Source organism: Microtus ochrogaster, linkage group LG8 (assembly GCF_000317375.1).
Source record: "Microtus ochrogaster isolate Prairie Vole_2 linkage group LG8, MicOch1.0, whole genome shotgun sequence".
NCBI lineage: Eukaryota > Metazoa > Chordata > Mammalia > Rodentia > Cricetidae > Microtus > Microtus ochrogaster.
Genome location: NC_022033.1, coordinates 10,003,239 through 10,029,826, shown reverse-complemented (window position 1 = coordinate 10,029,826; position 26,588 = coordinate 10,003,239). Strand labels below are relative to the sequence as shown.

At 51.2% G+C, this 26,588-nt stretch overlaps 1 protein-coding gene across 3 annotated transcripts in view; it reads right to left on the bottom strand.

The window, feature by feature from the left end:
• Nfatc2 (nuclear factor of activated T cells 2) overlaps positions 1-26,588 on the bottom strand; it is a 120,866-nt gene that overhangs the window by 27,532 nt on the left and 66,746 nt on the right. For all 3 annotated transcript variants that reach the window (XM_026787141.1, XM_005362839.2, XM_026787139.1), the window contains exons 4-6: positions 25,521-25,723; positions 24,474-24,646; positions 13,198-13,338 (exon numbers count right to left, since the gene is read on the bottom strand). In XM_026787141.1, the coding sequence (XP_026642942.1) occupies positions 13,198-13,338; positions 24,474-24,646; positions 25,521-25,723 (517 nt within the window). The remainder of the gene's footprint in view (positions 1-13,197; positions 13,339-24,473; positions 24,647-25,520; positions 25,724-26,588) is intronic.

Below are 26,588 nucleotides of genomic sequence, written 5' to 3'. Positions count from 1 at the left end.
ACACGCCACATACACACAGAGATAACAGAGGGAGGTGAGTACAGACATTCTTCCTGGTCTTAGATCCCTATGGAAGAGACCAGGTGACGTAGTCTTGGCTGTCTATCGACCACATTGTAAGAAAAGACAAAGAGCCATAATGGGATATACAAAAATGTCATCAGCTGGAATGACTGCCAAGGGCCAGGAGAAACCACTCCAGAGGCAGGAGAAATGGTGGCCAAAGGGACACCAAAGGCACCTGGCTGGAAGCCATCAACACACAGGCTCCACAGTGTGCAAAGAGCCAGACAGGACTAGCCCAGAGTTATCCTGTTGTTATGTCAAAGATGGACCCAATGTCATTGACAGAGACCCAGGCTGCATAGCCAGGCTCTGTGGGTTCCAACCTTGCTCAGTGACTGCAGCCTGAATGCTGAGCTAGAAGCCCATGTGGGAAGCAGTAAGGGGGTCCCCCTCTTGCCCAGCTTAATTCCATATGAGCTCACTGCTTGGAGAAGGACGTGAGAGGGTGAGGCAGCAGCCAGCCGGGCTACAGAGTGACTCTCAAGAAACAGACAAAAAAGACAGAGGGGGAAGGAAGAAGCAAGGGGGGCGGACCCAGTTTCCAAGCCCATCCTTTAGAGGTGCAGACAGAATTCCTTGAAGAACTGTCAAGAAGTTGAACTAACCCTTGATATTGTGGCACAAGAAATCCTGACATGCAGAAGAGCAATGTTCACGACAGGGTATCTCATAGGCTATGTCAGATATGGTTTTTGGGTCTATGGACCCAGGAGAAAAGGGCAGAGCCCTCCCTACCCCTTACCGATGGGCATGACTACCCAAGGAGGCAACTGCCAATAGGAGCTTGAGTACAGTCTAGAAATGAGTCAGCTCAGCACCACCAGAAGGGGAACCTAAGGCCCAGAGGAAGTTTGTGAAAAGACACAAGCTATTGAACCACAGCCTCCAAACGACAGTCAAGCCCAAGCAAACAGCAAGGGAGAGGCTCCCAGAGAACCAACAGAGAAAAGTGGCCAGCTCTGAGACACCTAGAAAGGACATTTGTAGGCAGGACCTTGCAGTCACCCCTGCTGCAATGACAGATTCACCAGCCCTCCTCAAGTCCTTCCTGCCTCCTGTGCCCAGTGACATCGCCACAGCTCTGCCATGGCCCTCAAGGTCCTGTCTATTCCAGTTCCCGCCTTGCTCCTCAGGGCACCAGTCTTAACTAAATCTTAATGCCTGCCCTGGTCCCAGTATCCTTTGTCCCTCAGACTCCAACCTGTTCCTACATATGCCGCCCCAAAGCATGTCTGGCCTTTACCCCACTAGCTGAGTTGAGTCCCAGTCAGAGAGGGGAGAACTGGTAGGATTGGGCATCCTGGACTGGCCACACTTAAGTGGCATCTCACCCCCCCCCGAGCTTAGGTGTCCACTCCTATCCTTAAGACTTGGGTTTCCTGGGGGTGCTGCTATGCAAGGCTGGGCCCCCTGGAGCTGGCAGATGAGGGCTGTGGGACAACGAGGGTGTAGGAGGAAATGCCCGCCCACTCCAGTGCACTGGCAGAGCTGTGTGGCACACTCCCTAGAACCCTCTTTGGAAATGCCCTGCAACAGTGCCAGCATCTCCTCTCTGTCCCCGGCAGCATTCAGCCCTTTTATCCCAAACTTCACAACTTCAGACCTGGCCTGAAATCTTTGCTTGCCCCAATTAGCTGTGCAGCCTTGGATAAGAAGGTAAGTCTCTGTCTCCAATTTAAAACACAAGGGTTCTAGACCATGTACATCTCCTAGTGAGCATACAGATCAAAGTATCAGGCTCCAGCACTGTGTAAGCACATGGGAGATGTTCACAGGAGCTCTTCTGCTGGCATATATATATATATATTATTTGAACATGGGCACATATCTCAACATGAGTTAAAACTGAAAATGCACACATTTTAAAGTCAAAGCTTATCAAGAATTTTCTGTTTGTAATGATAAATATATCTACCTGCAAGGCTTGGCTGGAATCTACACTGGGGTGGTGTCTCTTACATGAGATGGCAACATGACTCCCTGATGTCTTGAAGAATGGGTCTTTTTAGGGGATTGGAGAGACAACTCAGGGGTTGGGAGTACTTGCTGCTCTTGCAGAGGACCCAGGTTCCATTCCCAGCACTCACAGGGTGGCTCACAACTGCCTGTGACTCCAGTTCCAGGGGACCCAACACCCTCTTCTGGCCTCTGGGAGTACTGCACACACATGGCATGTATACACATACATAATTTAAAGATAAATATTTAATATATACATATATATAATATTTTAATAGATCTTTTCAAGCTGGGTGCCATGGCACACACCTGTAGTCTCAACCTTTGGGAAGCTGAGGTGGGAGGATGTGAGGGGAGGGCAAGGGAGGAGGGAAATGAGAAAGAAGAGTGGGGAGGAAGACAAAGAAGCAAGAAGGCTGGGTGCAAATGAAGACGCAGCCAGCAATGACCAAAGCCAACTGAGTCAGGCTCTCTGTTCTGTCTTTTGATTCTTCTGTGCACACTCACAGAGCCCACACTACTCGTGGCAGAATAGCTTCCAGTGGGAAGTAAACACTGGCCACAGCCATCTTCTCTACTGAGCCCCATCACCCTGAAGGCTCACTCAGAGGCTGGGCTCAAGAGGGTGTGGTCCGCTATGGGTCTCTGGGCCACACTTTTGAGCAACCCTTGTTCCTTGTACCCACACTAACAGGCGCACACGTCCTTGGGGTCATGGGGGAGGTGATGTTCTGAGTGTGGCTGAGGACTGCTGTCTTGAGGCACTGTCTTCAAAATTAACCCCAGAGACTTCCCTAAGGCTCACCTCACTCTGACCTGCCAGCACTGACTGCCTGTGTGGCCCGAGTGGTCCCTAAGCCTCTCTGTGCTTTAGCTTCCTTCAAGAATTGGGTTGAGTATTAAGATAGGCAGTTCAAAGAAATGCTCAACCAAAAGCTCAAGCCACCATGGATGTCACCACCACTCTCCTTTAGAATTTGGGGTCTCACACTGGCCTCTAAGGAAAGAGAATTGGCTGGGTTTGGGGAGTGGGATCTTATTTGCATTCTTGGCTCAGTGAATAGAATGGTCATGGATGGAACTCACGGATAAGGTCTGGCTGAATCCATTATGGCAGCCTATAGCCAATAGAGGAAGAAAAGATGGGCAAGTGAGTGGATTGACAGGTGGGCGAATGGGTTGATGTAGAGTGGATCATGGATGATCGGATGGGTATATGGAGGGTGAACAGGAGGATGGAGACATACAGACGGTGGGTGGATGATAGGTAGATGGATGGATAAGAAGACTATGGGAGGGTAGGGGAGTGGATAGATGATGGATGTGGGTGGGCGGATGGATGGGTGGATCAGTGTGAACATAGTGAATGATAGTGTATGGATGGGTGAGTGAGAGGTAGATGGATGGGTGTGTGGGTGGGTAGGGAGATGGATGAGTGGGTGGGTGGACAGATGAACAGATGGGTGTGTAGACAGATGGAAAGATGGATAGGTGGATGGACAGATGGATGGGTGGGTGGAAGGATGGATGGGTGGGTGGGCAGATGGATGGATGGGTGGGTGGATGGGGTGGGTGGACAGAAGGGTAGGTAGATATCAGCTATGCCAGTATTGGGCAGTCCTTAGAATAAGGTAGATATATTTTTTCTAACTAGAAAACACACCCCTATTTTACAAGAAGCACCCTGGCTCAGTATCTACAGACCAGTATATGTGTCATGAGACCATCTTGTGAGTCTATAAACATGGCTGCTTAGACATAGGCAACTACAGGTATGGGGAGGGCTGGTCTGTAATCCCAGGACTTGGCAGACAGAGGCAGGAGGATGGTGGGTTCCAGAACAGGCTAACCTATATAGCTGGGCCCTGTCTCAAAAGCAAAGCTCTAAAAAGCAGGGAGCCTGGGTCCCAGCCATTCCCAGGTTGCACTTCTGGCTGAGAGGACTTCATGTCTATCTTCTGTCCTGAGATGAAATAAAGGAACTTGGTCTTGGAGCAGATATTTGGGGGAACTCCCTAAGTCTAAAGGGAACAGGGCTTGGTGGCCAACACAGAGGAGGCCCTTCCAGCCTTAGTCAGAAGGGAAGGAAGAGCCAGGCATTTTGAGCAAAGGAGTTGGGGATAGAAAATCAAGGCTAAAAGGGGTGGGGGCTCAACTCAGCAGACATCACAGGCTTTGAGAACCCTCATTAGGAGACCTGACCAGAGTGCACAGAGGACAGAAGGGCATGAGGAGGGAGGGCTGATGGGATGGCCTGAGGATGGAGGAGATGACTAGATGGATGGAGGGATGGAAAGAGGGAAGGATGGATGAACAGACAGACAGACAGGACTAGCGATAGTGCTTGGTTGGTAGATTGATTGTCATGCCCAGTACTGCACAAACTGGACCCCATGGCACATGCCTGAAATCCTAGCACTCAGGAAGTAGGAAGTAAGAGGATCAAAAGTTTAAGGTCATCAGCTGCATGGTGAGTTCAAAGGCAATACAGGCTATTTGAGACTCTGTCTTAAACAAACAAATAAACAAACAAAACAGATGGGCAGGAGGAGGAAGAAATGGGGGCAGAGAGAAGGGAAAGGGGGATGGGAGGGAGGAGGGAGAGAGAGATTGGTGTGTGGGTCTGTGACTCTATGTCTGCTGGCAGCTCAGAAGGGTTAGGGATATGGGCAGGGCTAACAGGAAGCAGCAGGCCAGGGGAAGGGGGCTGAGCCCCAACTGTCTGCCTGGAAGAGCGGGCGGTGTCATCACTCCCAGGAGGGGCCAGCCAGCTCTCACAGATGTGTAGCACTTGGACCCTGAGCTGCTGCTGCCCGGCTGGAACGTGTGTGGAGAAAATCCAAGAGTCAGTTCACTCAGGAAACCAGGCCCGAAGCATCCCCAGCTCTGCCCTCAAGCACCAAATTAATGAAGGCTGCTGAAGTCACCTCGGCCTACACTTCATGACCGTTAACCAGTGTAAAGTGGGTCCTTCCCAGACCATGGCAGAGTTTGCCAGGCAGACGCACGGAGGTCAGGGATATCCTGGTGACACTGCTTGGACAGACTTACACAGATCTGCAGAGGAAGCCACTAGATGCCTACACCAAACCTCTCTCTTGACTCCCCTGGCTTGGTGGGGCACACCCCAGGCCACTATGGCAGCGCCTCTCCTATTTCCCAGTATGCACTCACCCCTCTTCCTGTCCATGCTCTAAAGATATCTGAGCAATCTTGAAACAGTAGCCACATTATACGAAACCTCCACCAATGTCCCCCTGTACTGGGGATAAAGCTAGACTCCTCGCCTTGCCTAGAGTCCCCAAAGGAGATGTCTCTTTCCAATGCTCCTCACCAAATCCATGGTCCACAGAGCCCATCCCCATCATGGTCTGAGCTCCTGGACAGACCCCTGGCCTGCCACTCTTCCTTACAGGGTCTACGCATCCTCTGTTCCCTCCTTTAGGGCTCTTATCAGAGCTGTGTCTTCTGGAAAGTTCCTTTCTGCTCTCTCTGCCCAGAGTTGCCAGATGTCACCAATGAAAGCCGGGGTGTCCAGTCACACTCAGATTTCATAACACCAAGTTCTGCGTTCTACAAGCATGCATGCTCCTCTCTTTCGCCTGCCTGGGATGCAGGGGTGAGGGCAGCTCAAGGCTTGTCTGAGGGCCACAGGAAGCAGGCGTTCTGCACCCCAGCCCTTCTGCAGACTCTGTGCCCTGCTTATAAACAAGCCTGAAGTGTTACACACACACACACACACACACACACACACACACACACACACACACACACAGCAGGGACCTTATCTGTTATGCTACCCATGACACACAGTAGGTGCTTAATAAATACCCAAGGGTGAATGTGGAAGTCCTGGGGGCCAAGTGTGTACAGAAGCCCATCTTCCATAGAGGCCCCTACCCCTCCTGCAGCCTCTGTTCTCAGAGCTGAGCATCATCTATAGACAGCTCTGAAGGCTGCAGACGCCAGGCACTTTGGGAACCAGGAAACTGGGGTTTTGGGGCCCTGCCCTCCACTGCTAAGTTCTGTCACCTCAAGGAAGTCTGTGGACAGCTGTGTGACTCAGCACCCCCATCCGTGGAGGGGGAAGGGAGGGAGCTCTGCTGGGCCAGGATGCCAGAACCTAAAGGCTCTCCATGGGAAAGGGAGAGAACGTGCCAGGAGGGACTGTTCTGATAGCTAAGGAAGCGATGGGCCCTGCCTTGTAGACTCCATGTGGACAGGTCGGAATCCCCCAGGGGGGCAGCTGCTAACTTCAGGGCACCCACTGTGTGCCTGTACCTGCAGTCTCCATCTCCTGATTTATATTAAAACACCACTGACTCCATTTTAGAGTTTGGGAAACTGAGTCCCAAGGAAACAGCAGAGGACAGAATGGGGATTTTAACTGACACTCTGAAAGCTAAGCCACTGACCAGCAGGGTGGCTCACAGAGGCTACTGCCATCAAGGACAGATTTTTTGTTTGTTTGTTTGTTTGTTTGTATGAGTTTTTTCTTTCTTAAGATGTGTTTTTCATTTTTGATGTTTTTGGACAGGCTATTATAGAGCTCAAGGAACCTAGAGTTTGCTTCATAGCTAAGGGTAACCTTGAACTTCTGATCTTCCCAACTCCACCTTCCAAGGGCTGGCATTACAGGTGTGCACCAACATGTCTGGATTAGTGATTAGCCCGTGCCGGGGATGAAACCCAGAGCTTCATGTGTGCTAGGCAAGTGCTCTACCAACTCAGCCACATCCAGTTCCCTGTTTCCTAGCACTGGGATGAGAGACATGTACCACCATGGCTGGCTCTGCCAATTTCTGAAGGCACAAACCCTTCGACTCAAGTTAACCAGGAAACTCCTTCCTGTGTTGCCTCTTCCCAAGATTCCATACTGAGTGAGGATGCACAGGTAGGATCGGCTCTCCAGGAAAGTGGGAGAAGGGACAGTTTGATCCCCTGAAGAAGTTGATCTGTGCAGGGAGGCAAGAGGCTCGGACACACATGCAGCTGTCTGAAAAGAATGCATTTTCTGTCACCGCATAGGCTTCAGAGCTGCCGTCTGGACTATGTCTTTGGAGGGGGTTGAGAGAGGGTATGACACCGGCCTTGAGTGAGTCACCGAGGGCAAAGGTCTCCTGAGCCTTAGTCATGCCATCCAGCCTGGAGTCTAGTTTCCAGAGATCCTCCCAGCCTGGAGTCAGTACCATCCAGAGAAGCCCACCCAGGCCCTGGGACCACACCCCAGGGGGAAGAACAGGTGCAGAAGGGGCTGTTGATAAGGTACCTCGGATCTGCTTGTCATGTACATTCACAGAAAAATACTTTCTGAACAAAAAGGTTTCAAAATATATTTTAAGCGCATACATAATTCTATTTATTAAACAAAGCCCAAATGATACAGCCTTTGGGAGCCTGGGAGCAATAAAGTGAGTCACGGCTGGCTTCAGTGACTCAGTGGGGACGAGGGGATTCCACCGCCCACGCCTCCTCTTGAAAAAGAAAAAAAAAAAAACAATTTGCCTTCTGGACAGGTGATGGGAGCCTCTGCCATCAGACCGCGCCAAGAAATCCATCCAACAAAACAAGAAACCCGCTTCAAAAAATTTCAGTTGTGGAGCTGAGTAATTCGAGGTGGGCCTGTGTCCAGCCTACGCCCCCGCGGGACACAGAGAGCCCGGGAGTGGCTTGGCTGGGGCCAGGGGCCTGAATTAAGAAGGACTTACCAGCTGAAGAATTCCAAAACCCTGTGTCACATGGAGGAACCTTCCAAAACACTGGGTAGAGCCAGCCTTGAGAGTCACTCGGAGCCATGGTAACCCTGTCTCCTCAAGCAGACCGCTTGTGTTTTTGTGTCCTTAGATTTTTTCCTGTTTTGCAATGTTTTGCTGGGACCCCCAACTCTGCCTGAGGCCAGGGGCCAGGGGCCAGGGGCCAGGGTTCCCAGAGAGGGCAGGAACAGCCTGCCTCCCAGCCTGACCTTCCCTGGAAGACTATGCATCTTTTGCTTTGCAGAACACATGGGATCAGAACTGTCCTTGGTCATTCTCTTAACTTCTCTCTGACCCGATGGGAGAAATCACTCCAGAGCCCAGGCAAATAGCACTCAAGGGTTCCAGAGCTTTCCCCAGTTGAGGGCTAACCCAGGGTTCCCTGTTTGATATCTTTGAACTTCAGTCAACTTGTCTGTAAAATAGGGCTAGTAAAGACACTTTTCAGGGACAACAGAGGGGGATGGGACTTTCCTTCAGCATCACACACACACACACACACACACACACACGATGCACAGAGACTGTTCTCAAAGTCGAGAGTGCAGCAGCAAACAGCGAGGCCCTGCTCCAAAGCAACCATCAGCATCAGTCTAAGGTGGGAACCAGTGGCCGGAGACAGCAGACAGGCAAAGGAATCGCTGAGTGCCAGCTGGAGAACCAAGCATGTCAGTGGGACAGGACGAGATGACACGGGGTTAGGGGTTGAGCCATGAAGGTTTAAGAAAAAAACACCTCTCAAGGAAAGTGACTTCTATGTAGTAGGAGACACCTATGTGTGAAGGAACAAGGGAAGAATGTTCCAAAGCCAACAGCACATGCCAAGGTCCTGGGGCATGAAGGGGCATGGAGCATCCAAAGACAGAATGAAGAGGGATTCTCTGCAGCCAGGGGAACCAGCGAGAGAGGATCAGCTGAGATCAGAGGGATGGGCAAATGTAGAGTCTCACGGGTCCCTGCAAGTCCTATGAAGAATTAAAAATAGGACCGAAACTCATAATAATCCTTATTATGACTGCCGCTATAAATAGGACCACACTTTCCAAAACACGGGGCTCTCCTAGCTCAGGCACCCCGCGGCCCCTCTCCTCACCGTTTTTCCACCTCCTCAGCTTGTCCTCTTGATGGAGTGGAAAGTGCCAAGCCCGTTTTAGCGGGCAGCTATAAAAAGCATGCTGAGGCTCCCGGTGCCGATGACCAAACTCTGCTGCTAAGATTAGCCCAGCGCTGTCACCTTTCCTAATGAGAACAGCAGCTGGGATTCCCCTGCCTTGGAAAACTTCGGCCACTCCACCCTGTGTGCAGCGCCTACTGGCCAAGTGTCCATGGAGATGGACACAGGACCGGTTTTGGAAAAACCAACTCCAGTTACATGGATCTCCCTTGCAGGAGGTGAACCCCGGGGTCAAAAGAGCAGGCTCTGCACCTTGCAAATTATCAAGGTCCCCCCATCAGAGATGAGGGGAGCCACACACCCCTCTCAGGGAAGCCTACTTCTTGGGGGATACTCAGGGTGTCTCGCTGGTGCCTGATGTCCTGAAGTTGGTGTGTAAGAGTCTCAGCAATGAAATAGAAACTGTGCCAACAGCTCAGCAGAACTCAGGGTTCTCCATCACTATGACTGGGTTCAAGTCCATACTTTGAGGAGAGAAGGGATCTCTACAGCAAATCATCCCAGGTCTGAGCTTTTTCTAGACCCTGGAGCCACACTGCCTGAATGTAAGTCTTACACCACCAAGAACCAACTGTGTGATCTTCATCACATCATCTGATGTCTCTGTGCTTAGTCTCACTGTAGAGCTCAGGGAAGAGTAGTTCCTTTGGAGGGCTATCATGGGAATCAGATCGGCTAACCTAGGCAAACGCTTAGACCAGAGCTTGGCTCAGGACGAGAGCTGTTGCTTCTGAACATCTCCTGGCTCTTTGGGTGAGCTCATCTTTGTTCTTCCCTTACAACGTGTAGTAACGAAAGGAAAGAGTGGTTTACTCAGCGTCCAATCGTGGATCAGAGCCCGTCATTTCATGGAGGTCACAGAGGCTGGAGCCTGAGACAACTGGTGGCCTAGCATCCATAATCAAGAACAGAGAGAAACAATGGCAGCCATGCTGCCTGCTTGCTTGTTTTTTCTTCACTCCTGTGCCTAAGGGATGGTGCCGCCCATAATGACTGTATCCTCCCACAGCAGGATCAGTCAGCCCCATCTAGACAATTCCTCATGAAAACTCTCTTCCTGCCAGATGGTAGTGGTACAATCCTTTAATCCCAGCTCTCAGGAGGCAGACACAAGTGGACCTCTGAGCTCAAGGCCAGCCTGGTCTACAAAACGAGTTCCAGGACAGCTAGGGCTACAGAGAGAAATGCCGTCTTTAAAAATCAAAAACAAAACAAATCACCTCTCTTCCCAGGTGATTCCAGGCTGCGACAAGGTGGCACTAAAAAGTAACCATCACACAGTTTAACCTCAAAGCCCGGGCTGGACCATGCAGCTGACAGCTATACCCCCACTCCTAAGCTTGTCCAATCCAAACTCACACACAGACAACATGTGCCTTACACAAGGCCTGTGGCCAGAGCTCTGGGGAAGCTGGAAGGCCACAAAGACAACCACAGGTGTCCAATGACCACAAGCTGTGCTCTCAGGGCACAGAACTCCCACGTGAACCCCTACTCCAGGGACAGGGCTGATATGCCAGCTTACAGAGGGAGGCCAAACCACAGGCCAGAGTGGTTTACTCAGCCCTGACCTTGATCGCTAATTTATTAATAATGGCATAATAATAAGTCAGCATGCCGAGTTATATGGGGAATGTGCCATTATGATGGTTCCCATTGGTTCAACTTGACTTTCCAAGGCCAAATGCTTCTCATGGTGAGGTCAAGGTGTGGATGGTTCTGGAAACCAAGAGAGCTATGCATCAGCCAACTGTTGTGGGATAATCTTTTCTACACGGTGGAGATGTGTCTCTGCTTAATATCATCTGCCAAAGCAACTTCTGATTGGTTTACTAAAGAGCTGAGCAGCCAATAGCTAGGTCGGAGAGGCTAAGTGGGACTTCTGGGGAGAAAGAGGAACAGGAGGGCGGGGGTGGAATCTCAGAGGCTGGAGATTTGCCAGCCAGATACAGAGGAAGTGGGATACACAGCATGGAGGAGAGGTAATGAGCCACATGGCAGAACGTAGACCAATATAAATGGGTTAATTTAACTTATAAGAGCTAGTTGGGAACAAGCCTAAGATATGGCTAAGTTTTCATAATTAATAAGAAGTCTCAGTGTCACTATTTGGGAGCTGGTGGTCCATGAAAAGTCTGATTATAGCCAATGCCACTCCATCAGCACTCTCTCATCCACTCAGGAAGCAGTTCATCAAAACTATTGACCCAGACACCCGGAACTCGCTGGCAATCCCCAGCAGCAGGGAATCAGTAGGATCCATCATCCCGTCCTTTCTTAGACGTTCCTGTCAACACAGAGGCTCTGTCACCTTGGACATGAGTAACCAAACGTTTGGATCTTATTGGCTGTTCCCCCATGGTGCTTTAAAGCCACATTTGTCTTGTCAATATTCACGGGCAAGGATAGCATCCTGATCCTGGAGCTGCATCCAACCCAGACAGCGTGCTGTTACCTGGGCGTTAACAGTTCCTGTTACCCACATCCACTAGGGCAGCCGATTACCTCACCACGCTGGGATGGTTAATATTGTCTGCTTGAGGAGATCTAGAACGGACTAAGAGGCAAGCCTCCAGGGGTGTCTGTGAGGGGTGATCTAGACGAGGTTAAATGAGGCAGGAGACCCACCCTAACTGCCTGATTAAATTAAGAGGACGGAACTGAACACCAGCCTCAAGACGCCCCCAACTGTAGATGCAGTGTGACCACTGCGCGCGATGGGCTGGACCCATGAACTGTGAGCCAAAGCAGACCCTTCCTTTGGCCGTTTTTGCTAAGGTAGTCACCGCTGCAGTGGGTAAAGAAACTAACCTTCAGGCCCAGACCAATTAGAACCACGTCTCTACCTGGACTCGGTAAGAAGGAAATGGATAAAAATGAAATGGGCTGATAGCCCACTGTGAGACCCTACAGTAGGATGAGCCACGCCTGTTTACAGCCAGCTGCTGAGAGACCAGGAAGCATCGGCACAGATGTTCACGCAGCAAAAAAGCACGAGTGAAAATACAGACTTAAAACTGTCCGTGTAAGCAGAGAGACTCGGCCAGCAGAGTCCTGCAGGGAGTGGGTCAGCCCTGCCCCTGCCTCTCCCTGCTCTGTAGGAGCTCTCCAGTGGGGCACATGGGTTTGTGACAGGCAGCTGGTTGCTTACCCGGCTCGGAGACTCCCTAACACTCACGTCTGTTCTTTCTCCACCTTTCTCAGTGACCTCTGCATGTTGCTGATTTGCACCAGGGTCAGTTCTGCCTGTAGGGACACACTGGACAATGACTGCAAGTGTTTCAGTCCTCGGGACTAGAGCAGAGCTCAGAGCACCAGGTGGGGAGTGAGGGATTCTGGGAACACACTCTGCTCACAGACGGCCCCACCACTCTCACCCAGCAATGGTGTCAGCAGTGTCTGGGAAAGGACATGATCCTAAGCCCCTCCCACCTAGGAACAGGCTATGTTGTCACTTTTACTTTCCCCTCCCCTCCTTCCCCAGTGTGTCTCCTGTCCTCACAGCCACCTGGACACAGATGCCTGGGTACATCCATCGCTCAGACCTCAAGTTTTCACAGAATTTGCTCTGCTGTCCCCTCCTGCTGCTGTGACCGCAATGGGGCTTCCTGCATCTGCTTGCTGCTCTCCCTTCCCCTCTGGAGGCTATCCTGTGAGCCATCTAGTCCATCTAGTCACAAGAGTCCAACAGAGACCTCCGTGCTACCTTAGCCAGGCTCTGCTGCTCCGTCTAGCCCTCACGACTGTACACTCTTAGTTACCTTGCCTTCAATAGACGAGACCCTGGTTTGTCTAAGGAGGTCAGAGTTCATCAGACCCAATGCTCACATTTCCAAAAGGGAGCCTATGTTCCAGCTCAGCCTCTTCCCACGCTGCTTCTCCTGGGCAGCAAACCTCAGTGACAGGAGTGCCCACTTCACAGTGACGTAGGCACCCCAACACCGGCCTCAAAGCAGCAACTCACTCAGTTTCTCTTCTGAGAAATAGGAAAAGGTATTTTTAAAAATGTTTGCCCATGTGCAGAAACGACATCAAAACAAAAACAAGGTCGATGAAAAGCAACAAGTTTAGTCTCCACGGAAACATCCAAGGACCAATCCAAGCATGTCACCCACATCCACGGTGACCTGTGAGGCTGTGGGTCACTGGGGAGTGAGCCAGAAGAACGGGAAGTTACACAACAGGCGGAGTGTGGTGCGAGGCTCAGTTCCGTCTGGCTCAGAGAAGCAAGAGAAAGCAACTGACCTGTGGTCTTCTCCATGAACACCACCTTGGACTCAGCCGTGAAGTTCTGGCCCGTGAGGATCATCTGCTGGCCCCCATAGACCAGGCAGCTGTCCACGTCTTGTCTCTCCACCATGGGCAGCTCATGGGCAGAGCGCTGAGCTGAGGGCAAGAAGAAAAGAAACATGGTGACCTAGAGAAATCTGCTCCAGAGACTCGGCGAGAGGGCGGGAATGGAGTCCCAAGTGGGGACCTCCAAACTTCACATCCCTGAAAGAACCACACGCCACTGAGCCAGTTTGCTGTCACAGAGCACTATTTGCAGGAATCCAGGCTGCCTTCCCTGCAGGAGAGGCAGGAGCCAGACAAACCGGGTCTTCCTTCTCCTCTGTGCAGGGATGGGCCCAGCCCACCCACTCATCATGATCTCCACTGCTCAAGCTGCTTTTTCCTTCCACCTCTCAGCCCAGACTCACAGCCCGGCGTGAGCTGAGTGCACGACCAGATGAAGCCTGTGGGTGATTCTTACTGAAAGCTGTAGACTCCAGGAGCTGACCTCGTGGCTTTCTTTCCCAGAGGTCCCCCTTCATCACTATGTTCCCACCATGTTTCTGGAACTTCTAGAACCTTCTATTTCTCTCTCAGATAGACAGACAGACAGACAGTGTGTACATGCATGTGTGTATTTTGCAGTGCTGAGGGTAGAACCCAGGTCCCCAGACGTGCTGGGTAAGTACGGTGGTACCTCCTTGCTACCTCTGAGGCATGCTCCCACCTTTGAGCTCTATGCTTCCCTGAGCTCTGCTCCCCTCCCTATGTGGGCAGCTCATGACCTCATGACCTCAGGTCCCACTCAGCCTGGCCTCCTCTGGTAGGTTCTCTCTGGGCCACACTCCTCCTCCTTTGTCCCCCACCCCACTTCCTCCGCTGCTCCGTCCTGTTGAGTCCTTCTCTGGAGAAAGGCTCACTTTCAGAGACCCTTCAGGAGCTCTCCTCAGCCCCAGGACAGAGGTGCCAGAGGTGTCTGAGTTCGGGCAGGCAGGTCTTTCCTATTTCTGTTCATCTCTATCCACAGCAAATGAAAGCTGGGGCAGGACAGGCTGGTTCTAAGCTCTCTGCCAGTACAATTTGCTAAAGTGCTCCCAGCAGCCTTCGGAGGATGTGAGCACAGAGTTTCTCATTCAGTGATGGACCAGTCCCCACCTGGCTGAGACGGGAACCCTTCTCAGCAGGCCCAGGCCCAGGAGCCACCCCTCAGCCCTGTGTGGAAAGCAGGATACAGAAGACAATAAATAGAGGCAGGTGTAGCACCAGCCAGGTGACAAAGGAACTCTAGCTGCAGCCAGGTCCCTCCTACTCCCTTAGGCCCCTCCCTCTCTCCACAGCCCTGCCTTCCTGGTGAGTCAGCTTGAGCTTCTGGCTCTTGTCCTAGAGTTTCAGGCTGGGCAGAAGGCCAGGTCTTCCCATGCCAGAGCCCCTGGACCTCCCCATCCCCTCCCCATCCGGAGCCGGGAGCTAGTCGGGAGCCTAAGCAGCAGCCTTGTGAGGCCCGAATTTAACCATTTCCTTCCATGTTCGAGTACAGATCACCCTCTTCCTCTGTTGCCAGGGCTGGGGAGCCTCACTGAGTAGCAGGTGCACTTAGGGACTTCCAAGGCTTCCACCCACTTCCTAGTGACTTGACCAGCTCAGCCCCATGGTTCTGATGCCTGGCTCGGTACTCAGGAGCAATACCGCACCCCGCCGCCTGTGGGCTCTGGGACGTGTTGAGAAGCCTGGGATAAAACTGCTAATTCCTCCCACGTGGGTGAGCTGTTAAGCCTGTCTTTCAGTGTGGAAGCCCCTTGACTTTCTAATTGAGCTTTTGTTAAGGCCGGTTTACTAGCAGTGAAAACAGCTACAGAGGTGGCTTCTCAGCATTGCCTTTGATGGAGTAGGGGTGGGGGGACGTGGTAGGGGCTGCTGGGGCTGGGGATGCCAGCAAGAGCCACCCCTCCCATTTTACAGGTGGAAAACCTGAGTCATTGCTACTGGGGCGGCCAGCCAAGGGCTTGCAGCCAGCCAGGCCAGGGCCAGGCTGGGTGAGCTCTCCGAGGGGTGGGGGCCTTGCCGTGAATCACCATGCACTGCGCAAACACACCATTTGGGGCAGCCTCTTCTCTGCGGAGCTCCAGGTCTGCAGGCAGCAGCAACCACCTGGGCACATCTGCAATGCTACCATCTTCTCTCCAAAGGGGTGGTGTCTTTACCAAAAAACCGCGAAGAGAGCAAGTCGGCTTCCTGGAGGCCTCAGTGTCAGTGTGACCAAGCCTTCTGAAAGGGATCGAAGGGGAAAGGCAAGCTTCTGGCTCCTCTCCAGGCCCTCTGCACACACGTGTGCAGGCTGACAGAGATGCTGAGCAAAAAATCAGCCCGGCATCCCATTGCACTTCTGTAATGAAGATTCTCGGCTTTGCTGTCTCCAACCTGGGACCTGATCCTTCTTTACTGTGGGGCTTCAATCTGTGCACTACTAGAACATTCAACAGCACCCCAAATCTCTGGTCTCTTCCCACTGCATGCCAGTAGTGCCCCACCTACAAGCTATGATACCCCAAAATGTATCATACACCAAAATGGCCGGTGTCCTCTGGAGAACGGGGGAGGGGGGCACAAAGTCACTCCTAGCTAAGAGTGACAGTTATAGAGATTTTGACTTAAGTCAGGGAGGGGGGCAGGTGTGATTATTTAGAAGACAATCCTAATGGTCCCAGGGGGCCACAGTCATTATTGCTGTGGGGGATGGGGGGCCCTGCATCTGCCACTTTTTGGCTTAATAACCCTGGGGACATTTCAGCTCTCTGAGTCTCAGAGGCCTACTCTGTGGCTTCATAACAGTGACTGCTTCACAGGTAGCTTCATACAGATCACAGGTATGCAGTAAGCACGGTTAGAGCCCAGCTGGCAAACTCGTCCCAGCCATCATGACCAGGGTGGGTCCGTGCAGGAGCAAAAGGTGTTGTGATATTATCCAGCCAGAAAAGGGAGCAGAGCCCTGGCGCCTTGACGGTGCTGTCCCATATAAAAGGACACATTTAGTGTGACCAGGACGTGGCCCGTGGCAGTATGTGATAACCTCTTAATAAGCTGTAGTATGTACTGCTGTCTGCTGTTTGGTACAATGAGTCCCTCTACGGGGTGAGCGACATTTGTTCCGCGCATGCTCAGCATGCAGGAACGTTCAGTGCTGAGCTCAGTGTGGGCTCAGGGTGCAGCTTCCCAGGAGACACCAGTGTGGTGCCGTCCATGAGTTCTGTTCACACCCACGGTCTCCGATGCTCCTCAGAGGCTCCCGAGACCCTATGGCAGGTTGGCTGACTCTAAGCACTGGGGCTTCTTAAAGGAGCCTCCATGGATCTGCAGAGGCATAAGGTTGAGGCGGTGCTTAATGGAACTCCAGAGAAGCCCCCACCTGGTACTCCCTGGGGTCCCTGCATCTACATATCTCAGGTCGAGGCCAGAAGTGTGCACTTTACCCATCTTCTCACATGGCTTCTCACACGTGCTTTTCCACGTGGCAGAGGACATGGGGATCTCCTTCCAAGCAGTACCCCAGGCCTTGGAGAACCCCTCAACAAAGCAAAGCAGTCCAATCGGCCTCCGAAAGAGAAACCAAGGAGAGGTGAGTGGCAGCCAGAACAGCCCTCCTGAGGCCCGCAGTTCTGCCTGATGCAACTTCCACCAGCTACTACTGCTAATTGGAGCAGTATGTAGGACCAAAGAGAGCTCTCAAGAAGTCCTGGGTTTCCTGGGCTTTCTCCCAGGGGTTCCCATCAGCCCCTGAAGCTCCCGTTCAGCTATTTAAAGATTCCAAGCCATCCAAATGCTCTCACCAAATGCTGCCTGGGTTCAAATCCATCCTTGTGAATTGGCTCCATCTTGGGGACAATCCAGACCCAGGCTCCTGTTTAAGCTTCCAGGTGGCCTCAGGCCCTCGGTGCTGCTCCCTCTGGTTTCTGGCACCTCATAAATTGTCTCGGGGTCCCATATTTTTATGAGTTCTGTATTCACCAGGCATACTGGTTCACTTTCCCAAATGCCAGGGCTGACCTGCAGCCAGGCACTGAACACCTCAGAGCTCTTGAGGGAAAATTCACGGGTCTATTCCCACGCCTACAGGGTTGAGCAGCCAAGACCACGCTCTGCCCAGGAGCCTCTCTCTGGAGGGAGACAGGAAAGGCTGGCTGGGAGAAGGTGTCTCTGCAGAGCCAGGAGAGGGGACCTCAGGTCCTGGCATGTTATAAATGTTTTTCTAGACTACGATGCACATAGCACTAAGAGACGAGGGTCCTTCGTCAGTATGAGGATGCTGCAATATGTCTACAGAGTTCCAGGTCCAGCCTGATGGCATCTACCATTGGGCCCTCAGGGAACCACTCCATCCCTCTGGGCCTTTCCATGGTGCCAATGGCATTTACTCTGATTGCTAAATGTCACGAGCCCAGAGAGCAGAGTGGTGGACATTGTGTCAAGGGACACTCTTGAAAGGCTGTGGGTAAGAGAGGCAGATGAAAAGGGTTTGGACCCAGACTGAAGGACTCAGATTGAGCCACTGGGAGAAGGACCCTGTGGAAAACACAGACCGGAGGTGTCTCTGTCTCTCCAGCGATGGTCAACCAGCCCAAACTGGCCTCCCCTGACTATGGTACCCCAGGGCCCCCTCTTCAAATAGCAGACTTAGGCTGGGCCAGAAGGAGCGGTTGTATCCACTGTTCAGTGTGACCACTTGCTACGTCTTCCCTGAAGGTTCTGCTCCAGTGGGGACCGTGTGACCATGTGACCTTAGAGGTCTCAGCCTCCTCATATAGAAAGGGGACCACACTTAACCTACAGGGAGGTTCCTACCTGATCATCCCATCCACACGGCACCTGCTGGAGACCACACTCTGTTCTTTTTACTTCCTGGCCTGACCTTGATTTTTCTCTTTCCAGTGCCATGAACATTCTCAAACATCTCTATAGTCAACAAGATTCTCCCTAGAGGTTGAATGAACCCTAGGTGATGGATGGGTTCCCCAGTCACTGAGACGGTAAGGAGAGCCAGGGCTTTAGCCCCTTCCTATGTAAGCTAGGGGTGCAGTAAGCAGTCAGGCTTTCCGGACCTCAGTCTGAGAGGATGGGCTCCGAGGATCAGGCCTGCCTGACTCACTGGTACATGGCATCGCTCAACAAATCCGTCCCAATATTCCTGGATGAGGAAGCAAGGGGCCCACGGGATGAGGCTAGGCTGGAGAGGGGCTGGCACGCGCAAGTCCGTGGGCACACTGGGGACAGTCTGTCAAGGGTGGCTCTGCCTGTTCCTAGGTGGTTGGATCAGGAAAGGATATGTGTGTGTGTGTGTGTGTGTGTGAGCAGGAAAGCCACCCGGGTCCAGGCTCCCAGCAGATCAGTTCTCTTGGCAACTCCTCCTCCACTCCTCCCCCAGCTGGTAACCTGGTTTCTGCTGAGTGACAGACTGTGCGACCATTGAGCTTCTCTGTGGTGACTCTTGTTTGCTGAAGTCTCCTGTGCACCTGCTGTTTCCCAGGCTGTGGTCTCCCTGTGATGATGTGGCAACAGCCAGAGGCGTGGTTAAGTCTGCTTCATAAGGCTACAGGGACTGTCACAGGTGACCTGTCCACCCTGGACCATCACAGGGTGAGGGTCATAGCTGTGATTACAGTTATGCTATTATGCCATACACATTCACTTAACCATATCCCTTTAAGTGGGGATACTATACTTACGCCTATTTTACAGATAGGGAAACTGAGGCATGGACCATTAAGTAACTTTCTGAGACTGAAGGGTCAGTAAATGGCAGAGGCTGGATTTGAACCCAGGCCTTTGGGTCCTGAACAGATTCCTAACTACCACTTCAAACTCTCCTCACCCTCCTGTGGCCCTGGTGTCATTCAAAGTGACCTTATGTCACAGCTGACAAGTCTCTTGGGCAGCAGAGGCTGACAAAGGCCTGGCCTGTATGCGCTCTCCCAGGTTGTAAATTGCTTGTTCTTTCTATACAGGGCCTCAAAGGCGACACTCGATCACCCTGCAATGGGAAATAAAATATGCATATGCAAGAATGTGTGATAACCAAGGACCCAGCAGCACTGTCTCAGGACATTTACAGGAAAAACGAAAGTCTTTGTCCACCAAAGAATGCTGACATATTTACCCTAACACCCACACTGTGGGACAGGCCAGTACCTATCACTGATAACTAAGCCATTGTATTCCTACAACTGAACACCGCTCAACCACTCATGAGGACAAACGGTTGAGTTAAGCAACAGAAACAGGCTCAGGGGAAAAAAAAAATACTGGGAGAAAACAGCAGAACCCCAAAGCACACAGTCTGCATGTTGATTCCCCTCTACAAAGTCACAGACCTGGGACAGGTAGCAAATCTGTGACTGCCTCTCTGTGCGGCCTGGTGAGGAGCAGCAGCTGAGGGGCTGAGGGGGACCTGACGGGCCCAAGTGCTCTGCATTTCGGTTGGAATGGTGGTGACGAGGGTCTCTGTCATTGCCAAGAGTCACTCAACTATATGACTCTTCTGTGTAACCTACTGTTTCATAATTATACCTCAATGGGAATGTATACGTCAAAGAGACAAGGCCACACCTTCCTCCCACTCTGCAAAAGGAGCAAAGTCAATTCTGAATTCGCGTTGCGCCCTGGGTGGGTAGGGCCTGGCGCACAATTGTTTTAGGCGTTTCCTGCAATGTGGTTGTGGAGAAGAACCCGCAGGTCCTGGAGAGAACACACAGGTCTTGGGTAGAGCCTTAGTGGGTCACAGGCGGCTCTGCAAGGGTTGCGTGGGCCCAGCTGCAGGCACCTGCAGACACTGCCTCTCGTCTCATGACCCACTGGGAAGTTTCTGGAGGCATCGTCCCTCACTTCCTTAATGTCCTAGACCACACCTAATGACAGGTCCCCAAAACACCTGCCTGGCCTTACTAGAAGGACATTAGGAGTGTGGTGGTCAGTGCTCAAAGAGGGATCTGAGGCCTTCTGGGCTCAGGGACACTTTCTCCACTAGGAGGCTGTGAGTAAGGAGTTAGCTAACCACGCAGAGGGAGGGAGGGAGGAAGTTCACAAGTTGTCTATGCCCTACTTCCGACACTTGGGGGCTCCCTAAAAGTCTCTATTCTAAGATCATATCCTAAATGGTGACAGAGTGTATATGTGTGTGCTTCTGTGTGCATATGTGTATGTGTGTGCACATGTAAATGTTTATGTATTTTATGTGTGCATATGTATACATGTAAATGTTTATATTAATGTGTATACATATATATTTATGTGTGCTTGTGTGTGCATGTATACACACATATATGTATACATGCATTTGTGTGTGTGAAAGTATTGTATATATGTATTTATGTGTATGCATGCATATATACATGAATATATGTATATGTGTGTATATGTATGTGCATGTATATGTGACTGCACGTGTGTGCGTATGTATAAATACACATGTACAAACATACATGTGTTATGTGTGTGCATGCACATACATGTATTAAGTATGTGTAGTCTTTATACATATGTTTGTGCATTCATATCATTTATGTGTATATGTGAATATACATACATACATGCATGTGTTATTTGTGTGTGTATGTTATGTGTGTTATTTGTGCATGCATATGTGTGCTGTTTGTGTACGTGTGTGTGTGTATGTGTACAGGTACATGTGTTTTTGACCTACATTTGGGTCAAGCCTGAGCACCTGCCTGAGTGGAACAGACAGCAAACAAACCAAGAGAAGGGGAGGAAGACTAAGCCCCTTGGAAACTCTGGAGCATCCGGAAGTGGAGGACTACATCAGAACGGGCTAAACAGTGCCCACCCCACCTCTACCCCAGACCCCACCTGACAACCCAGAATGGGTTTATTCGGAAGTAGGGTCTTTGCACGTGCGCAAGTTAAAAATTGGGTGAGACCAGATCTGGGGTGGGGCCTGAGCCCTTATCAATGACAGAGCTGAGGACACCAGCAGATATAGACAGGAGCCCAAGGAGATGGAGGCAGAAACCTGAGCCATGCACACGCAGAGGACAACTCCGAGATCTGTGTGAGGTGTGGTCCTCCGACCCAGCAGTTACCCCCTGGCAGGCTTCTGGCCCCACATCTAGGAAGCAGAAATGCCTGAGGCGGAAGCCGCTGCACGGCAACAGCTCAGACAGCCCAAGGGCAAAGCCACACTTTCCCTTGCTGTGGAATCACAGCTGAGACCAGAGGGCAGTCTGGGAAGTGCCTGGATGCTGAGAAACACAGGCACCAGGCTGTGCAGCAGGGAGCTGTGGCTCCCAAGGCTGGGGTTGGCAGGAAGGACCTCAAAGGCGCAAGCCCACCGTAAGAACAGTGGCATCCGTCGGCATGTTCACAAACATGTTCTTGTTTGAACTGTGGCACGGGTTTGCCTTTCCAAAATAAATAAGTTAGCCTTGTAAATAGGGGCCAGCCCACTCTGTTTTTCTTCCCAGCTCATCCTCCCCAACAGTGTAAAGTCAATTAGACAATAAATATTTATCCTCCCCACTCTGTGTCTACAGGTGTGAGTCACTAATTGTCAATATGTATTCATTATCTCCCTACAGGCTATAAACTGAGCCAATCAATCAAGCTAACAGGTATGGAGCACCTTTGCATGGCTCTAGAAAAGAACAAAGCAGGCAATAAAAACCAACAGGGGACTAGAAGTGAGGGACAGCGGCTGGCCAGCAGCTGAGGGTGGTGGCTTCACCAGAAAAACTGTATTATAAAAGCCAAAAGAAGGTATTTCACGGAACTGGAAAGTTTGAAACTCCAACTTTGCTACTGAGTAAAATGGTGTATCACATCAGCAAGAAAGGCTGGGTCTCCTTATCTGTCAGGAAGAGGAAGATGAGGTGGCTGACCCCAGTGAGGAACTAACAGATTTGCAAGGCTCAGGGTTTTCAGATGTGTTAACAACTTCGCTAAAGGCACGTGTGGTTCGAGATGCTCCTGAAGACCTCAGGGTGACATCAGACACACTGGCTTGAGGAGCCCAGAGAAGTAGGCAGGGGACTGACAGACATCCTCTGTCCCCTACCGTGCAGCCAACCACAGTCCGGCCCTAAGGGTGAACTGCTGGCCTGAAAGAGGAGAGCCCTGTCTGCTCAACACCTCCAAAAATCAAGAAGGAGTCTGTGTTTCCTTCTAGAACAATCCTGAGACATTCGAAACCAAACAGGATAGGGGCACTCCTGAGGACAGCAGTGAGAGGGTGGCTGTCACCCTGCGTCTCTCCTTCCCTGCTGGTGGCTCTTGTCTCCCAACTCTGATTACAGGCTCCCAGCACCCTAGCTTTGCCTGGCTGAGCCACAAGCTTCCGCGGGCCCTTTCCTGGTTTCCATTAGTACTGCCCAGGCCCTCTGACCTTGCTTCCGGCCCTGGTGGTCAGTTCTTCTGTGCTTCCTTGTACCACAAGACCCCACACTCTCCGTCTGTTTGTTCACAACTCAAGACCACCCAGATAAGTAGAAGCCTCTTGAAGGTTCTGCCTGGCCCTCTGAGTCTCTTGGATTTACTGCCATTTTTAATCAATTCTGCATGTGAGCGATCTGGGAAGCCAGAGCCAGGGCTTCCTGCACGCTAAGGGCAGAGTCTACGTTTGAGCCTTGGCCTACCTTCCCCGGTTGCCGTTTCTAAGTGAGGAAAAGTTTTTGTTCCAGTTAATCTTTTAGCATCGGAATTGGCCATACAGACCATGCTGCCATGTGAGAACACCGGCTGCTGTCAGTTCACGATGCCTACTGAGAAGGTCCGGATACCCTCTGGTCCCCAGTCTCCACCGCACCCCGCTATCTGCTCTCATTTCCACCATCTCCCTGGCCTCTGTAGGAAACTGACATAGATCAGCAAAGTCAGCTTTGACCACGCCCAGTAAAATAACAAATGAGATGGTCTTGAAAGCAATTTAACGTGAAGCACGATTATAACATAAAATTACCTTAAAGACAGGCCGGAAGAGCCAAATAAACAGTTTTTAATCCCTGAAATAATGTTTCCTTTTCTTTCTTCTTCTTAAAAGAATGGCTAAACTTTCAAAAACGTAACAGATATCTGGCTCCGTGGTGTAGACCTATAATCCCAGCTGCTCAGGAAGACGAGGCAAGAGGATTGAGGGTTCAAATCCAGCTGGAGCAATTTAGCAAGACCAGATCTTCATCAAAAAAAAATGTTTTAAAAGTGTTGCAGATGAGCCAGGCGATGGTGGTGCACACCTTTAACCCCAGCACTAGGGAGGCAGAGGCAGATGGATCTCTGTGAGTTCAAGGCCACCCTGGTCTATAAAACAAGTTCCAGGATAGTTAAGACTAGAAACTGTGCCTTGAAGAAAAAACAAAAACAAAAAAAAACAAAAAAAATTAAAAAAAAAAACTATTGATGAGGTAACTTGGTGGAAGAGCACGTGCCCAGCATGTATGAGGTTCTGGGTTCAGTCCCCAGTACTGCAGACATGTGGACACACATGCACATGTGAAGCCTGGAAGACCTCTGCCGTGTGCTCAGCATCTTTCCCAAGGAAAATTCTTCAGACCTTCATGCCAGGTTTAAAATTTTTCTCTAACTTTACAACCATCTTTGTGGGCGGGGCCTTATCCCTACTAGACTCTTAAGATTCTTGGGCACAGAGAAAATCTTGCTGCTCTGTGGATGCCGAACACTTGCCATGACCCCTGACCTCGACTCCAGGGACAGGTGGAAAGCTGGAGAACCACCACTGTCTGCAAGGCTCTGGAGTTCTAGTCCTGGCCCTGCTTCTTCCGGGCACAGGCACTGAATACTCAGTCTTCTAACCTGTGAAATGGGTGTAACAGCCCCAGTCAGTGACTCAAGCCTTCACAGGGCCAGATGCATCTGCAGGGCCACAGCTCAGAGCCAATGCCGTGCTACTGCGAGTCTCACTGAGTGGAGGGAGGGATGAAAAGAAAGAAGGGGGTGTGTGTTCCAGAAATTTAATTGCAAATGTACCCATATTTCAGAAGACCAAAGCAATATCTAAACTAAGCAAAGCCTCCAGCTCCCATTATCTGTCCTTATTTTTTATTTCCCATGAGGCCACAGAAGTCTCCACAAAAGCAAATAGAAGCAGAGACCAATACTTCCGTGGGTGCAGTTTCTGCCTCTGGTCACCACAGACCAACTAACTGTACATTCTTGCAAGTCCCATGAATTCCCGGGGACGCTCATGTACGGCCCCTTTCGCCAGAAAGACCCAGCCCTGAGGTCTGACTTACAGCACTCAATGGGGTTGGATGCTGCCTGCAGGGAGATGATGCGGCCACTGGGTTCCGGGACGTGCACGCGGAACACCAGGCGCACTCGCGTGTTCTTCCTGCCGATGTCTGTCTCGCCCTTCCGCAGCTCAATGTCGGCGTTCCGAAGCTTCAGGATGCCAGCACAGTCGATGCTGCACAGAGGGGAGACCGGGTCACTGAGCAGAAAAGATCACCCACAAACCCGCCTAAGGTGGTCACAGCGGGGAACTGCATATCCCCCTGGGTTAGCGACAACCAGAACGCTATGCCAAGAGGTTGGATTTTTAAAAAAGATTTTTTTTTTTTTAACAGAGCACTCAGAAAATCTCCTGAGTGGAGATTGTTTCTTTAGGGAAATTTTTCTCATCAATGCTTTTGTTCTCAAAAGCACTGGGAAAACTCAAGTAGGAAGCTGGTAGAACTGGCCAGGGCTACTCCACAAATATCAGAGTACCAGGGTCTGTTTGAATTCAGCAAACAAGAAAGCACCCTTGCTCTTTGGAAACGCCCAGCAAGATCTGTAAAAGCCAAGGGCACTGTCAACCATCTCTCAAAGGACCCAGGGCTATGGCGTGAGACAGAGAAGAGAGAAGGGGAATGTGAACCTGTTAGCAATGGGGGACAGCACGACCAGTCTGTCGTATGCATGAGCTTACTTCCTCATAAAAGGTTCTTTGATGCTGACACGTATGTGCCGTGTGGTGGAAATGCTACATGCGTGACCTTCTGTGTTGTCACTGAAAATTTTCTTTAGGTCCCACCAGTCTTTGTTTTGATTTTTGAGAGAGGCTGGGCTGGGACTCAATATGTAGCAGAAGATGGTTTTACCTACAAACTCCAGAGCTTTCAGCCCCCACGCACACTCCTAAGTGCCAGGGTTACAGGTGTGGGCCACCACGCAGATGGGTGGCTCCAAGATTGCACAGGCCCAGCAGCAGCTGTGGCAGTACCCTCAGAGAGGCCCCCATCCTATCACTCAGGCCCTGCTCACTTTCCCAGGAAGTCCCACCACTGCCCCAGCCTTACGTGGCCCTCATGTTGTTCTTTGGCTCCAGGGGGATTTCCAGGACCTTGGTGTTGCCCACAATCTTCTCATAGCTGGTGGTGGTAACGGTTTTGCCCGTGATCCTGTGTACTTGGTAGAAGGCGTGAGGCTTAAGGATTCTCTCATCGGCTGTCCCAATGAAGATCTGAAGTCCCAGGGGCTTGTTCTCCATGTAGCCGTGGAGCTAAGGAAGGAAAAAAAAAACAATCATTAATTTTTTTCGGGGTGGAGGGCAGGTGAGACTTCTCTAGTCTGACCACCAGAGACGATCAGAGAAGCACGTGGAGTGGAAGAGTGTAGGGCTGCTGTGTGACCTGGATGGGTGCATGGCCAGAAGCTGCCTTGGCGTCCACCCAGAGCAACTGCTCAAATAAGTTGTAGGGATCGCCTCTAAAATGGATGCTAAGGAGCTGGAGAGAGGGCTCAGCCGTTACTGGTGCTGGCTGTTCTTACGGAGGACCCGGGTGGGATTCCCAGCACCCATATGGAGGCTCACAACCAACTGTAACTCCAGTTCCAAGGAATCCCATGCCTTTTTCTGGCTCCCACAGGCACCGGGTACATATGTGGTGCACAATCGTAACACAGGCAAAATACTCATATATACGTGTGTACGCATGTGTGTCTTCTAAGCAGCCACAAGAAACAATATAGATGGGTACTTAGTCACTGGCAAAGGGCTGGGAAAACGGGAACAGAAACAACCTGCAGACCCTCCCGCCAACCACCCTCAGGATCCATTGCCAGGTAAAGGCAGTTATTGGGGCTGGATTCATGAGGGCAGGCCCTCTCTGAGTATCTGCAGGAGGTTAACGGTAGCTGGGGAGGGAAGGACATTCTTCAGAGGTGTAGACACTATAAGGTGCCCTTGCTCCATGTACACAGCACTAATGACACAGGATTGTCAAAGTAAATAAAGAGATGTGAAAGCAGGAGGGGACTAATTGGGAAGAAAAGCAGGATGAGCTAGCGAGGGTGGATGGGATAAAAATACACTGTTTAGCTGTAAAGATGCCATGATGAAACCAACTAGTGTATGCAATCAACAC